The sequence below is a fragment of the Peromyscus californicus genome, unplaced genomic scaffold, assembly GCF_007827085.1.
Source record: "Peromyscus californicus insignis strain IS unplaced genomic scaffold, ASM782708v3 Scaffold_7__1_contigs__length_154581171, whole genome shotgun sequence".
Classification (NCBI taxonomy): domain Eukaryota; kingdom Metazoa; phylum Chordata; class Mammalia; order Rodentia; family Cricetidae; genus Peromyscus; species Peromyscus californicus.
This window is the reverse complement of record NW_026294595.1, coordinates 16018101-16031309: the sequence shown is the minus strand read 5'-3', so window position 1 is coordinate 16031309 and position 13209 is coordinate 16018101. Positions and strand designations below refer to the sequence as shown.

Here is a 13209-nt window from a genome sequence, read left to right as displayed (position 1 = left end):
CATAATGTCCCTGTAGCTGGAGGCCCTCTTGGCCTCCATCAAGGGATCCTCCACCCAAAGTTTTGCTTCTAATAGTATCAGGAGATGAAAATTATAGGAGGTGCATGCAGGCTGAGGACTCCAGCAGTCAAGGAAGTCTTTCATGCCCCCCTGCCAGAAAGGTGAAGGAGAGGCAGAATTCTCTTTTGTTTTGAAGTGACTAGGGAAGAGCAGTCTGTTAAAAGGAGGGACAATCTTAAGTCAGGTACTCCACTGTCAAGTAAATGCAGTTCACGGTCATGGGGAGGCTGTTGACCCCTAAATGAGCAGAAACTGGGATTGAGGAAGCAGACAGACTGCCTGAGCAGCATCAAACAGCTTCAGGGAGCAGAGTGTGCTGTAGACCACTAGGGAGGCAGAGCCCCCCGGCCCCAAGTCAACAAGACGACCCTGCTCACCTCCTTGTCTCTTAACACACCATGACCACCTGCCTCAACCATCACCTCCCAGTGTCACTCGTCCTGAACTCTAGGTGGCCATGTTCCTTCTTTGATTTCCCAGTAGCCTTCAGCACAGGCGACCACTTCCTCCTTCAGAAGCAACCTTCTCTCTCGGGTGATAACACTGTCTTCTGTTTCTCTCACCGTCTTGATAGTCCCTCAGTCGCCTCTCTTACAGACCTCTCACCTCCCATCCTAGTGGGCCCCACCACCCCTGGCTCAGATACCTCTCTGGGGCCACACCAGCCCCTAAACTCCAGGCATGGTGTTCAGTTGCCTGCCCGAATTTCAGAGATATCTAAACCCAATGTTTAAAAAGTCGAGCTCTTGATCTCCTCCCAAAAGCTTCGTCTCCCGGTGCTTTTCCACTTCAGCGAGCGCCGCCATTAGTCCTGTCCAGTCACTCAAACCAGAAGTCCGGAAGTGGCTCTTGACTTCCCTCCCACCTTCAAACCTCTTACCTGCTTAAGCAGCCAGACTTCTCAGTTGTCCCCGATTCATAAGTCCCCAGTCACAGGCCCTTCCCTCTCTCCCAAAGACGGTGCCCTCCCTTACCTGGACACCACCCCCACCCCAGAAGTCGCCTGACTCGGGGTTTGCTCTCAGGTAGCCCCAGACAGTTGTTCTTCGTTTATTAGGCAAATGATTCTAAAAACAAATGCATAAATATTCCTTTGGCCCTTGCCTACCAACTTCCAATGCACCTTGGTCTACGGTTGTGGCCGCTTTGAACTCCAGCGGGCCCGGCCCCTCCTCGTCCCTGGTGGGGACTTCTCCCAGTGCCAGGCGGACTGACTGTTACCTGGACATTAGACTTTTCCCATCACAGATAAGGAATTGGACCTTCAGCCTACACTGCTCTTCTGTGTTGGGCCCTCTCCCTGTCGGTATAAATAATATACCTCCTCCGCCTGGGCCTCCCCTGCCCTCTGCACCCTCCCCTGCCACCCTCCCTGGTTTCTCTCCACCCCTAGGTATTCAGCGAACAGACAGATGCTGGTTAACTAGTGTGCTCGCTGATTTTCTGTCTCTAGATTGAAGGCTCCCTGTGAACAGGCAGCATGTTTTATTCCTGGCTGGTCAGCAGCTTCCAGTGTGGGGTCAGGAACACAGAAGGTGCTGCTGGAGTGCTCCATACCAGGGGCGAGGCTAGAGCCTGGGGAGAGGTCTGCTTCTAGGTGATACATTTAGGTTTCAGGATTACCCAGCCGTGTGGGGAGTGGTCAAATCCTGAATGCAGGAGGCATTGCAGCTTGGATGAGAGAATGGACCAGGAGATGTTGAATTGGAGGTGTTTGTGAGATTAAGCTGTGCGCAACACTTGCCAGTCTCAGAAAAGTGGTTGGTTTGGGCCTGCCAGAACCACTTTCGGATTTCATCTAATGTATCAAATATATAAAAGTTACGGGAAACTGACAAACTGCCGTATTAATTCTGTCTTGACTTCCTACTTTATGTCCTACCTTAGTAGCAGCCCGAAGATCCAGGTCTGAAGCAGAATCCTTGTCTCCTCTCAAGGTGGCTCCCGGAGCAGAACCTATTCCCATCTTGGCCCCTGTGTGGCCCCCACCTCTCATTCTCTTCCTCACCCTGACCCTGCATCACGAGCGAGCGCAGGGTGGGTGGGGTGGGGGATGGGTGACTTGAGCAGGACTCGAAGCCCTACCCTCTACCCCACCCTCTGCTATCAGCTCTCTAAGCCTCCCTAAACCTAGTCTTGGGCTGTACAGAGCTGCAATGTGCCCGGGGGGGAAAGCCACGGGGGCCCAGAGCCAAGGATTCTAAGACTTTCCACACCCAGAGGAGGATGTGGGTCCAGGTAGGAGCACCTCTGTGGATTCCCTCCATCCATAAGAGGAGGAAGCTGGAGGAGGACTGAGCCCGAGTCAGGCCCTCTCAATGCAGGCCACCCGCACTAGGCCCACGACTGAGGCCGTGACAGCACCACTGCTGTGGGCAGGCCAGTAAAGAGGAAGGCAGGTGGGTTTGTGAGAGCTAGAGCTGTGGCTGGGGTAGGGTCTTTGGATCCTCAGCAGACAAACGGTGGAGCTGAGACCGAAAGTATGGATTGTTTGTGTTGGATATGGCTTCCCACCGGCCTCTGTATCGTACTCCTAGACACTGTAGCCTGACCCAGGGACTTGTGCCTGGAACTCAATTGTTGTGACTAGGTAATGATTAGTTCTTGCGCTCAAGAGGCTTAGTTTGAATCCTAGCTTTGCCACTTCCCGTTTGTGCAAGCTGAAGCCAGCTGCCTCTGCGCAGTGACTGGAGCGGTCATGCTTATGAGGTCAGAGTGAGAACAGGTTAAGGAGCTCTGGGGAGGGGGTGGCCTTTGGTAGCATAAGGTAATATCTCAGGTGTCATTATCGGTGGCAGCACAGGACATAACCATACAAAAATTGAAATGTCATATATGAGAAACAAAATGCTTGACTTGAGGCCCTTCTGCCTGCCATTGCTAACCCTCCAGGGGACTAAGCTGAGACAGAACCTGGGGCAAAACCACACGGAGGAAGGAGGAGGGGCCTGTTCACAGCCCAAGCCTCAGTATCTTCCCCTTTCTCCCAGGGCCTGGTGTTATGAGGAGAAGGCCAATTTGTGGCAGGTTCACTCTGGGATGGCGCTCCAGGGTAACGGCTTCCACGGAGCAGGCGCCACAGATAGGGTATGAGGCCCTGGGAGATGCTGAAGCCGGATGTGGAGGCCCTTGTCTTGTGGGCAGGAAGTATGAGGTACTAAACTGCTCTGAGGGCTAGGGAGCCCTGGAGAGCGAGAGCAGCGGGAGGGGTATGTGTCACGGTGGTGAGGGGAACGGAAGTCGGAAGCATAAGCTGCCACTTTCGCAGGCAGACCACTGTGCGGCAGAAAGTGTTCCTGGGGCAGGAGAGTCCAGGAGAGCCCCTGAAGGTGAGCTAGGTGGCCTTACCGGGAGCGGGGCCGGGGAAATCTGGGTTAGAGGTCCAGAAAATAGAGTTTTATGAGAACCCTCATGGTTGCAGCTAGGGACAGGTACGCCGGATGGAGACAAGTTTCTGGGCTTGCTTGATCAATAACTACTGTGTACCTGGTATGAGCCTGACCTCACTGGACCCTTGCCTTCCCTATCTCCCCTCCGCGCTATCTATCCCCTGTCACTCTATCTGTCTGTTTCTCCCTCCCTTCCCCAGGGCCTCTAGAAAGCTGTTAGGTGAAGGGTGAAGGGTCAAGGTAGCCTATCTTAAGTCCTCATGACTACTGTGGTTGAGGTCCCAGCTGGCCTTGATAGTAGACCCCCGGAAGGCTGGAGTCCCCGGAGGGGGCTGGAGCAGCTCTGGGTGTGGTCGCTTGCACAAATGGAGTCTGGGCTTCAGCCCTTGAAGTGCTCCCTGCTCCACCCTGTACTCTGGCCCCACCCGAAGAGGTTGGAGTTAGAAGAAGGAGCCGCCCCTTCCCCACTCCCCCCCCCCAACTTGTTCAGCCCTGATTTAGGACTATTTTCCTGATGTGTAAGAGGAACCACGTCACTCCCAAAAGTGTCCCTCTGTGAGGAACTGTAAGACCTACAAGTGTCTCTTGGAACTGGTCCTCAGCTCCTGCTTCCGTATTCCAGGGCCTAGAATTCCATAGTTAGAGTCATTCTTCTACTAAAAGGCTGAGAAGGTTGTCCCATCAGGACCAGGACTATTAGACCTTAGCCCAGCTTGAAAGAACAGTCTCGAAAAACCAAAAAAAGAAAGAAAGAACAGACTCCAAACAGGCACGTCCGCAGCCCACTGGGACTACAGAACATCATAGCACCTCCTCCAGCTATGAATAGGAACCACTAGTGTAGAGATCACACCCCAGATGCTGGGCTGAGAGGACCAAGGAAGGGGACCAGGGGAAGCCTGACCTGACCTCCTAGGGGTCCTTTACCTTCTGAGGCCACAGCTGTTCCTGAGCTTTGTTTTATGTCAGCTCCCCACCCCAACCCCCTCCCCCCTCCCTCCACCACCCTTTGCTCTCTTTGTGAATCTTAGCTGGCTTCACCATTGGTTATGGGGGCCCCTTACCCGCCACATTTGCATGAAGGCTCCCTTGGGAGCAAGATGTGGGACCTCCCCTAGTCAGTTCTCATAGTGCTCTGGGCCCGAGTTCAGGTAGAGGCACCAAGTCCTATCACTCCATTCCAGGAAACTCCATTTTGCTGGGGTGTCTTTTGATTGGATGTTGTGGATGTCCTTGGACAAGACAGTTCACCTCCCGCGTCTCTGGGAGGGTCAGGACTGCTATGGGGTAAAAGGAAAGAAGCAGACAAGGCTGAGGGCTGTCTCTTCCAGCAGGCCAAGAGCTGACAGTATGTGGATCTGGATGAGCCTGACAAGGAGGTGTGTGTGTGTGTGTGTGGGTGTGTGTGTGTGTGTGTGTGTGTGTGTGTGTGTGTGTGTGTGTGTGTGTGTATGGAGGTGTCATATTCCAGACAGAGGGCTGAGTGCTATCTCTACCAGCAGGACAAGAGCTGACAGTATGTGGATCTGGATGAGCCTGACAAGGAGGGGTGTGTGTGGGTGTGTGTGTGTGTGTGTGTGTGTGTTATTTACTTTGCTTCTCTGGGTGAATGGCAGAGCAACAGAGTTGGGCTGCAAAGACATGACAATTTCTTGATCACTTTCCAAGGACCAGGCCCAGCATCAGCACTCAGACCTGTTCCCATTGCATAGCAAACCTGATGGGTGGCTTTGCAGCCCGATTTCCTTATTCTTCAGATAAGGGACCAAGTGAGGTTTCCCTCTGCCACAGGGCTAGTCAGTCGTAGAGTTAGGATGTGAAGATAGTCTGTGAAGTCTCTTCATCAGCGTTCTTCACTGTCACCTCAATGCCGGTTGTTACCTTCCTGCTCAGTAGCGGCTTCTCTCTCTCTCTCTCTCTCTCTCTCTCTCTCTCTCTCTCTCTCTCTCTCTCTCTCTCTCTCTCTCTGTTGTTGTTTTTGGTTTTTGGTTTTTTGTTGTTGTTTCAAGACAGGGGTTTTTTTGTGTAGCCCTGGCTGTCCTGGAACTAGCTCTGTAGACCAGCCTGGCCTCAAACTCACAGAGATCCACCTGCCTCTGCCTCCCGAGTGCTGGGATTAAAGGTGTGCACCACCACTACCCCGCTCAGTCTCCCATTCTTGAAAGCTAGATCTGTAAGCCAAGAGCAAAAGGCAAATCCATTGTAAAAAGGCACAATCCAGGTGTCTTCTCTGCTTCCTCCTGCTCTCTGAAGACCAAAACAATTTCTGGGCTGCAGGTGTTGCTCAGTTGGTAGTCTTTGCCTGATGTGCACGGGTTTGACCCCCAACACCATATAAGCCAGGCATGGTAGAGCACACCTGTATTCTAGCATTCATGAAGCAGGAGCATTAATATCACCCATGAGTTTGAGGCCAGCCAGAGGTGGTTCCTGAGGAGACCCTATGGTGAAAAAAAAAAACTAAAAGAAAACAGAAAAACCTTCCTTGAAGCTCTAAGGTAGGGTAAGAGGAACTGACCTCCTGGTCCCCTGGGTGCCACTTACCTCCCACCAGATATAAGTACAGTTTAGCTCTGTGATATTCTCCTTGAAAAATATCCTCCTAGTGAACATTACCTGAAATGCAGAGCTCAAGACTGAGGTAGAAGATGTACAATGAAACAGTGCTGCTGTCTTTCCTACCTCACTGCCTGCTCACTCCTCCCCCTGTATCTTCTGCCACGTTAAGTCTTTTCCTGGCCTGGCAGGGCCGTTCTGTGTCTCCCAGAATGTGTCCTCAAGCATCACAAGACTCAAAAAAATGAAGACCCACTTTATTTATTTAGAGGCAACAGAACCCAGTTCATGAGGCATAGTCTTTTATTGCTGAATCCTTTCCTTGCAGCTTTGTTTAATACCTCGGATGAGAGATTTTGAAAGAGATTTTACTGGTCGGGATGAAGAGTTTAGTCAGTAAAGGAGCTTGCCACTAAACCCAAGGACCAGAGTGGGATCCCTGGAATCCACATGATGGGAGGAGAAAACTGATGCCCCCAAGTCGTCCTCACACAGAAATACAAAATAAGCTAATCCATGTAAGAAAGAGGTGTGAGGGGGGAGATTTCACTGAACTCAGAAGGTGGGGAAAAAAAATACCTGTGACATACATGTGCTCTGCTTTCTTATTTCTTCATGGGGGGCGGAGGGGAGACTAGTCTTGATTTTCACCCAGATAACTGCTAGGGCAGCTACAATGGCCATTGGAAGGACTACACCCTTCAGGTCATCCAACCCATCCATTAAGGGAGGAATCCTGAAGAACTAAAGAAGGGAAGACACACACTGGCTTGTGGGTGGGGAGCAAGTGCTGCTTAGGGGAGCCTTACACCTGGCTTCAGCTCCCAGCTCTCACTTGTTTGCCAGCTAGAAAACTCTGTGGACCCCTCCAAACCTTAGCTTCTTTGCAAAGAGAAGTGGGTGTTTAGGTTTGCCTCATTCCTGGGGAGCCTGGGGAGAGATGAGCTCATGGCTGTAGAGCTGGAGTCCATTTGCAGGGACTGGATCACATTAACTGTACCTTCTCCCATGGTGTTGGGTTGCCAGATAAAACACAGAATTTGCGTTTTATCAGTTAAATTTGAATTTCTGATAAATTAGTAGGGTGTTTCAAGCATGTCACAGATATTGGGAGTGCTGGGTTTTTGTTTTGTTTTGTTTTTCATTCTTTTAAAAACATTATTGGATATCAACCCAGGGCCTTGCACATGATAGATAAATACTCTATCATATACGCCCAGATCCCTTATGTGTTTATCTGGTAAATTTAGCAACCCCACCATGAAGGTGTACACCACCCATATGGCCTGGCCTCCAGGAACTGAGGCTCGGCTTCAGGCTCTAGAACCCCAGGGATCATAAAAAGAGATCTGAACATCTCAAGTCAAGACCAGTCTTGAACTTTTTGACCCACTTGAACTAAGGGATGATGATAGGATTCCAGGGTGGGACAGGGGAACGTGATCCACCACCCCAGCAATGAGACTCCACAGTGAACAGGAAGCCCAAGGGAACCACCTGCCTTTCCCAAGCTTACTTCCAGGCAACAAGAGCCCTCTGGGTAAGCACTGAGGGTTGAAATAGAGCAATGTGGAATGCAGTCAGGTTGACTTCAGTTGTTTTAAAAGAATCTTGGCCCAGTCAGACCACATACCAACCAGCAGCCTCTGGGTTTCCTTAACTCACCTCTCTTCCCCTTTACCTCAACTTCCCTTGGCCTCCTAAACCCTTCTCTCCCTAGGTCTTTCAGACACCAGACCTCAGGGATCTGCTCTCTCCTCTATGGTCTCTAGAAAATTGTAGTTTCTCTCATCCTCTCCCCTCCCCCATCTTTGAAAAATTCCAGGGAGGAACACTGGATTTCTTCTGGGAAGGCAAACCCAAATGAAACCCAATATTCAATGATGTCCATGGCAGCCATGAACATATTCCGTTATTGCTGCTGCATGCACACGCATGCATGTATGTATCAGTACCTATTTGCAAAGAGATACATGGGATTCCCTCTAGGCTTTGGTGCCCCTGTTCCCATCCCCAAGATCACGCATGGACATGTCCTGTCAAATGAATTCTGTAGTGAGAGTAAGTGAGTCATCCTGGCTGTGTGCTCAGATGGGACTTGAGGCTGAAACACATTAAGATGTGATGTGTGGGGGTCAGGGAACGAGGACAAGAGAAGGGACTACACACAGGAGGAGAGCCAGGCATGTATACAGGGAGCAGGACTTAGCTGGGAGGGTAGGGTGTGAAGCTCTGCCTTGGGGTCTGGGAAGAGAGGTGGTAGGGCTGCGTTGTCTCATACTCCAGCACCTGGAACCAGAGTGCTTCTTTCCATGCCTCTCTTCTAGCTTCAGTGTGGATCAGTGGTTATTTATTGTGCCCAATGGCCTGGTTACTTGAGGAGGCCTTAACATGGATAGTCCATGTTCACCTTTGGCTCGGTCATTTTCTACCGGGCGGGCCCAGGGGTGATGGCTGCAATTCAGGGAAGTTGCTAATATAAGAGCATGTCTTATATTAGCTTCCTGTCACTCTAACAAATATTTGAAAAAAAAAAGTTACCTATCAAGAAAGGATTGTGTTTCAGCTCACAGTGGTGAAGGTTCTAGCCCGTAGCTGACTGGCCCCACTGGTTTGGTTTTGTGGCAAGACATCATGGTGGAAACACATGGCAGAGCAAAGCCATTCAACTCATGACCTGGTCCCTTTCATGGGCATGCCTCCAGTGACCCCTCCCTCTAGGGGAAGTCTTGTAAAGTTTCTGGTGCCACTCACCAGTGCCAAGCTGAAGACAAGACTATAATGAATGAACTTTTGAGGTCCAAACTACAGCAGGTTCTGAGGTGTATTTACCCCTTCCCTAATAGGGAATAGTAGGACTCTCTGAGGCCTCTTACAGAGAACATTCAGGGCAGAAATGAGCAGGTGCATAGGGAACAAGGTAGCCCACCTTGCCCTTTTGACATAGATAGCAAAGGCTGTAAGTCCTCAGCTGACAGTCCAGGGTTGGAGATATGTGATGGGAACTGGAAGCAAGGGCGATGAGTGGAGGCCAACCTACAATACCTGGGGAAGACTGACAGGCAAGACCAAATTCCATCCATTTGATTCAGGGACGAGCTTAAACATAGGACATGGTTCTGCTTTTTCTGGAAATCTATCTTTGGGAGAGTCTGACTTATCAGGAAATAATAGAGGGACCTGAAGCCTGGTCAGGGGCCCTTCCCAGGGTGCTAAAATTTCAAAACTTTATTATCATCAGGCAACTCCAGGTTCATATATTATAATATATAAATATAAAGTGAATATAAAGTGAGAAACAGAATGTGGTGTCAGAACAGAGGGAAGAGGGAAAACCCAGACAGGGATGTAAACGGAGGCCTTTCTCTGTCCCACTCTGTCCTGCAACCACTCTCAAATAACCACTCAGAGGCTTATAGTAATTACAAATGCTCAGCTGGTAGCTCAGGCTTATTACTAACTAGCTCTTACACTGAAATTAATCCATGATTCTTATCTATGTTTAGCCACATGGCTTGGTACCTTTTCTTAGTATGGCATTCTCATCTTGCTTCCTCTGCGTCTGGCTGGCAGCCTTCTGACTCCACCTTTCTTCTTCCCCTCCATAGTTTGGTTTATCCACCTAACCTTATCCTGCCTGGCTATTGGCTGAACAGCTTGTTTATTAAACCAATCGCAGTGACAAATCTTCACAGTGTACAGAAGGATCAACCCACAGCATAGGGACACTATTTTTTAGGGTCTTTTAGAAAGACTTTGAAGATAGAGACTGGCCTACGTATTAGCCCCACCTCATTTCTCTCTGGTATTCTCATGCAAAGCCGTGTCTTTTAGGTAATCCTAAATAGTGGGTAGATACCGCTCAACCTTGGTGTATAAGCTCTGAGGATTCCCATCTGTTGGGTGTCAAGAGTAGGCCAAGCCTAGGTTGTCAGTGATGGCAGCTTCCCTCTGAGGTGGGGCCCTCCATAAATGACCCTCAGTCACAGGGCTGACTTTCTAGGTCCGTCCACTCAAGTCTCAGTAGCAAGGAAGGGTAGCTCCAGGTCCTGTGCTCATTCATTCATCCCCACACTTTCTTCTGCTTGACATGGAGGAACTGAACTGTCCCCATGGGTTTCTAATATATTCTCGGGTGGCTTCACACCAGTTAAAACCACCCCCACCCTCTCTACCACCTTCCTGAGGTAGGAACACAGTTTCAGGTCTAGAGCCTGGGAAAGGGTCCAAGGAGATGGCACTAGTGGAGGCCAGCTGGGCAACACCGCCCCCTCAACCCCCGTGACACTGGGAGAAGTTCCTTCAGCAGGGAGGAGCTGATGAAACCATGGAGTGAAGGGCAGGGCTCTGAAATCAGAGCTGGGCCTCCCTTTCCAGCTGTGGTTTATAAGCCAGGTTTGTGGCTTCCTTGTTTGTGTGACAGGGAGGCAGCAGGTGTGTAGTCACCTTCCAGGTGCCAGGTTATATGGGTGGTAGTGAACATAGGCATAGCTAACTGGACACATAGAAGGGGCTGTCATTCTTGCCTATGTAGGAGTCAGTTATAGCTGGAGATTTGGAACAAGCCTCCCATGTTCATTTATACTCTGTCCCCCCCCCCCCCCCGCATACGTCAATGCAGTCTTCAAGTACACCTCCAGACTTTCAAGATAGAATTATGTCTGAAGAAAGTGGGACAGAAGGAAATTAAAGAAATATTTGATGAAGCCACGGGTGTGCTTAACACTGGAAATACATGTCATACATCTGTGTGCTTACCTCTGCACTTCCTGGGGACAACACAAGAGGGAAGCAGGTCCCAAATCATGAGCTTCAGTGTCCAGTTGATTAAAAACGAGTCAGTCACTAAGAGGAATCAGGGCCACTCTGGTAACCGTGCATCTCACACAGATGGTGGAGATGGTGGAGACTGCTGCTCAGCGACATTCTATATGTTCCTTGGCTGATCTGCCAAGGGCCCACCTCAACTACTAGAGGGAGTGATGTACCAGAAAGCTCGCTTCACATTTGAAGCCTCAGGCACACGTGGCCATTGCTTTCAGGTCTCAGCCTCTCTGGAAGTGGAGACTCTCCCCTTTAGGAAGCAGGTGCTGTGCTCCTTGGTAGGGACAGAGGGGCTGGAGCTTCTCCTTCATGAGGCTGAGTGAGTGGGGGCCCTTTAGTTCTTCTGCCTTAAGTTGCATGACTGTGCATAGCACATACAGAAGCCGCCTGTGAGCTGGCCTTGTGAATGTGTAGGTCCCACAAACGGGGACATACTCTGAGACGGTAGGCAAGCTGTGGCTTTGCTGGCCTGGTGCCTGCTGCTCCTGTGAGCTCGCTCCTCTCTCCTTGCCTCTATGGCCTATGTCTGACTCATGCACACTCTGGCTTACAAGTCTTTTCAGCTTTCTGCTGCTCTCATGGTGCCCTGGGGTGCTCTCGCTGTTTCTGCTGCACCTACCTCTGTCTCTGCCATCTCTAATCCAAACTCCCAAGAGGAAGACCTGATCTGACCCGTGCATTCTTTTTGTGCTGAGCCACACAGGAACTCTTCAGCCAACAGATGGGTGTCTGTGGAACAAGCGCCATTCTGATGCCAGTTTGGTGTTGTGAGGTCACAGGGCATGTCTGGTATGCCCTTCCCCATGGCAAGACTGAGATGGCAGTGTCCCTTAGCAGGTGCCCTGGGCATGGGTTCTGGACATGTCTAGCGCTTTGGACACAGGACTTCAGTGGATTTTGGTCCTTCTCTAATCTGCTCTCTCCCTGGGCATTTGCAGGCTAGATGTGGATTTCCAATTCCCACCTTTGCTCGAGCACTTTTAATTCATGAAATGGGATTGTGAAGACGGACACTACCAAGGGCTTCTGCCCAACTTTTGCTCTGTGGATGATGGGTGACAATAGACCCTCGGACCACCTTAGGCCCATGGAATTTCTCAACATTCGCCTAGAAGACAACCTACAGCCCTGCCCAGGGACACGCCCAAATGAAATACGCGGTCATCCAGGCCCTTCTGAGCCTTGCCAAGAACGCTCCTCCTGGCCCTTTGACCCCCCTGAATCCACCAGGCCTGATGCTCATCATGGTGGCTCTGGTGTGGAGCCCGCTCACCTGGGAAGCTACTCTTTCCAGGGGGAGGCCAAGCAGACTCCAGCATCGCTACGGTCAGCGGGGGACAGCTGCTCTTTGGGGAGTCCGCGGCAGAACCAGAGCTCATCCACACAGGTGGTGTTCTGGGCTGGCATCCTGCAGGCCCAGATGTGTGTCCTGGACCTGGAGGAGGAGCTGGAGAAAACAGAGGGACTCAAGGCAGAACTTAGGTGCTGCATCCCCCCACCCTCTAAGGACTTCCTTGGTGATGTGGGCCTGAGTCCCAGCCTGCCCAAGGAGGATGAAGACTCTGGAGACGACAGCAGTGAGCCTGAGGAGGAAAGCCAGACCTGGCCTAGGGGACAAATGCCAGACTCCTCCCCAGAGTGGGGTGCTGAGGAAGACAGCATCTTCTTTGACAATCCACTCTTCCTGGAGAGCCCTGGCTCAGACACCAGTACTGAAGGAGAATGCTTTTCCTGGGGGTGCCCAGATTCCCACCCAGATATGAAGCGTCACAGCCCTCAAGCCCTAGATTCTCCACTCCCAGAAGGCACAGGGCTCTGGAGACCAGGAAGTGAGCTGGATTTGGGGAGCAACACTGCTGATCACAGTGGGTGTACCACCCCTCCATTCCCTGTACCCTCCTATAAGTTTCACCCCTGCTTGGCCTTAGGGTCCACTGAAGGGGCTCCCACAGTACCTCCTGATCAGGAAGGTGAGGTAAGTTGGCTGAGGAAGCCAGCTTAGGGCTGTGCTGGGGACATGGCAGGGAGGGCCTTCCTCAGGGGGCACAGGCCCAGGGCACTGTGCAGAAGGTAGAGTTTGGAGGAAATCTAAGGTGAGAGAACACCAAACTGACCAGTGTGTTTGCAGCCTGTGAGACGGCTCAGTGCTAAAGTGTTTCCTGTGCCAGCTCGGGGACCTGAGAGCACGTGTAAAAGCTGGGTGTGGCAAAGTGCACCTATAACCCAACACTGAAGGGAAGAGTGTGGAGACAGGATTCCAGGATCTCAGTGGCCAGCTAGTCTAACCAAATGGCAAGCCCCGGGTTTAGTAAGAGATACTCCATCTGAAAAAAATAAGGCGGAGAGCAACAGAGGAGGACACTAGCATCAACCTCTGTCT

At 51.1% G+C, this 13209-nt stretch overlaps 1 protein-coding gene across 2 annotated transcripts in view; it reads left to right on the top strand.

The window, feature by feature from the left end:
• The window catches only part of Psd4 (pleckstrin and Sec7 domain containing 4), a 40175-nt gene that overhangs the window by 12195 nt on the left and 14771 nt on the right, over positions 1-13209 (top strand). The window contains exons 1-2 of one of the 2 annotated variants that reach the window (XM_052725170.1): positions 3082-3389; positions 11768-12804. In XM_052725170.1, coding sequence (XP_052581130.1) covers positions 11878-12804 — 927 coding nt within the window. In that variant the 5' untranslated portion in view covers positions 3082-3389; positions 11768-11877. Of the gene's footprint in view, positions 1-3081; positions 3390-11767; positions 12805-13209 lie in introns of those variants that run through there. The other variant, XM_052725169.1, reaches the window with a different exon arrangement.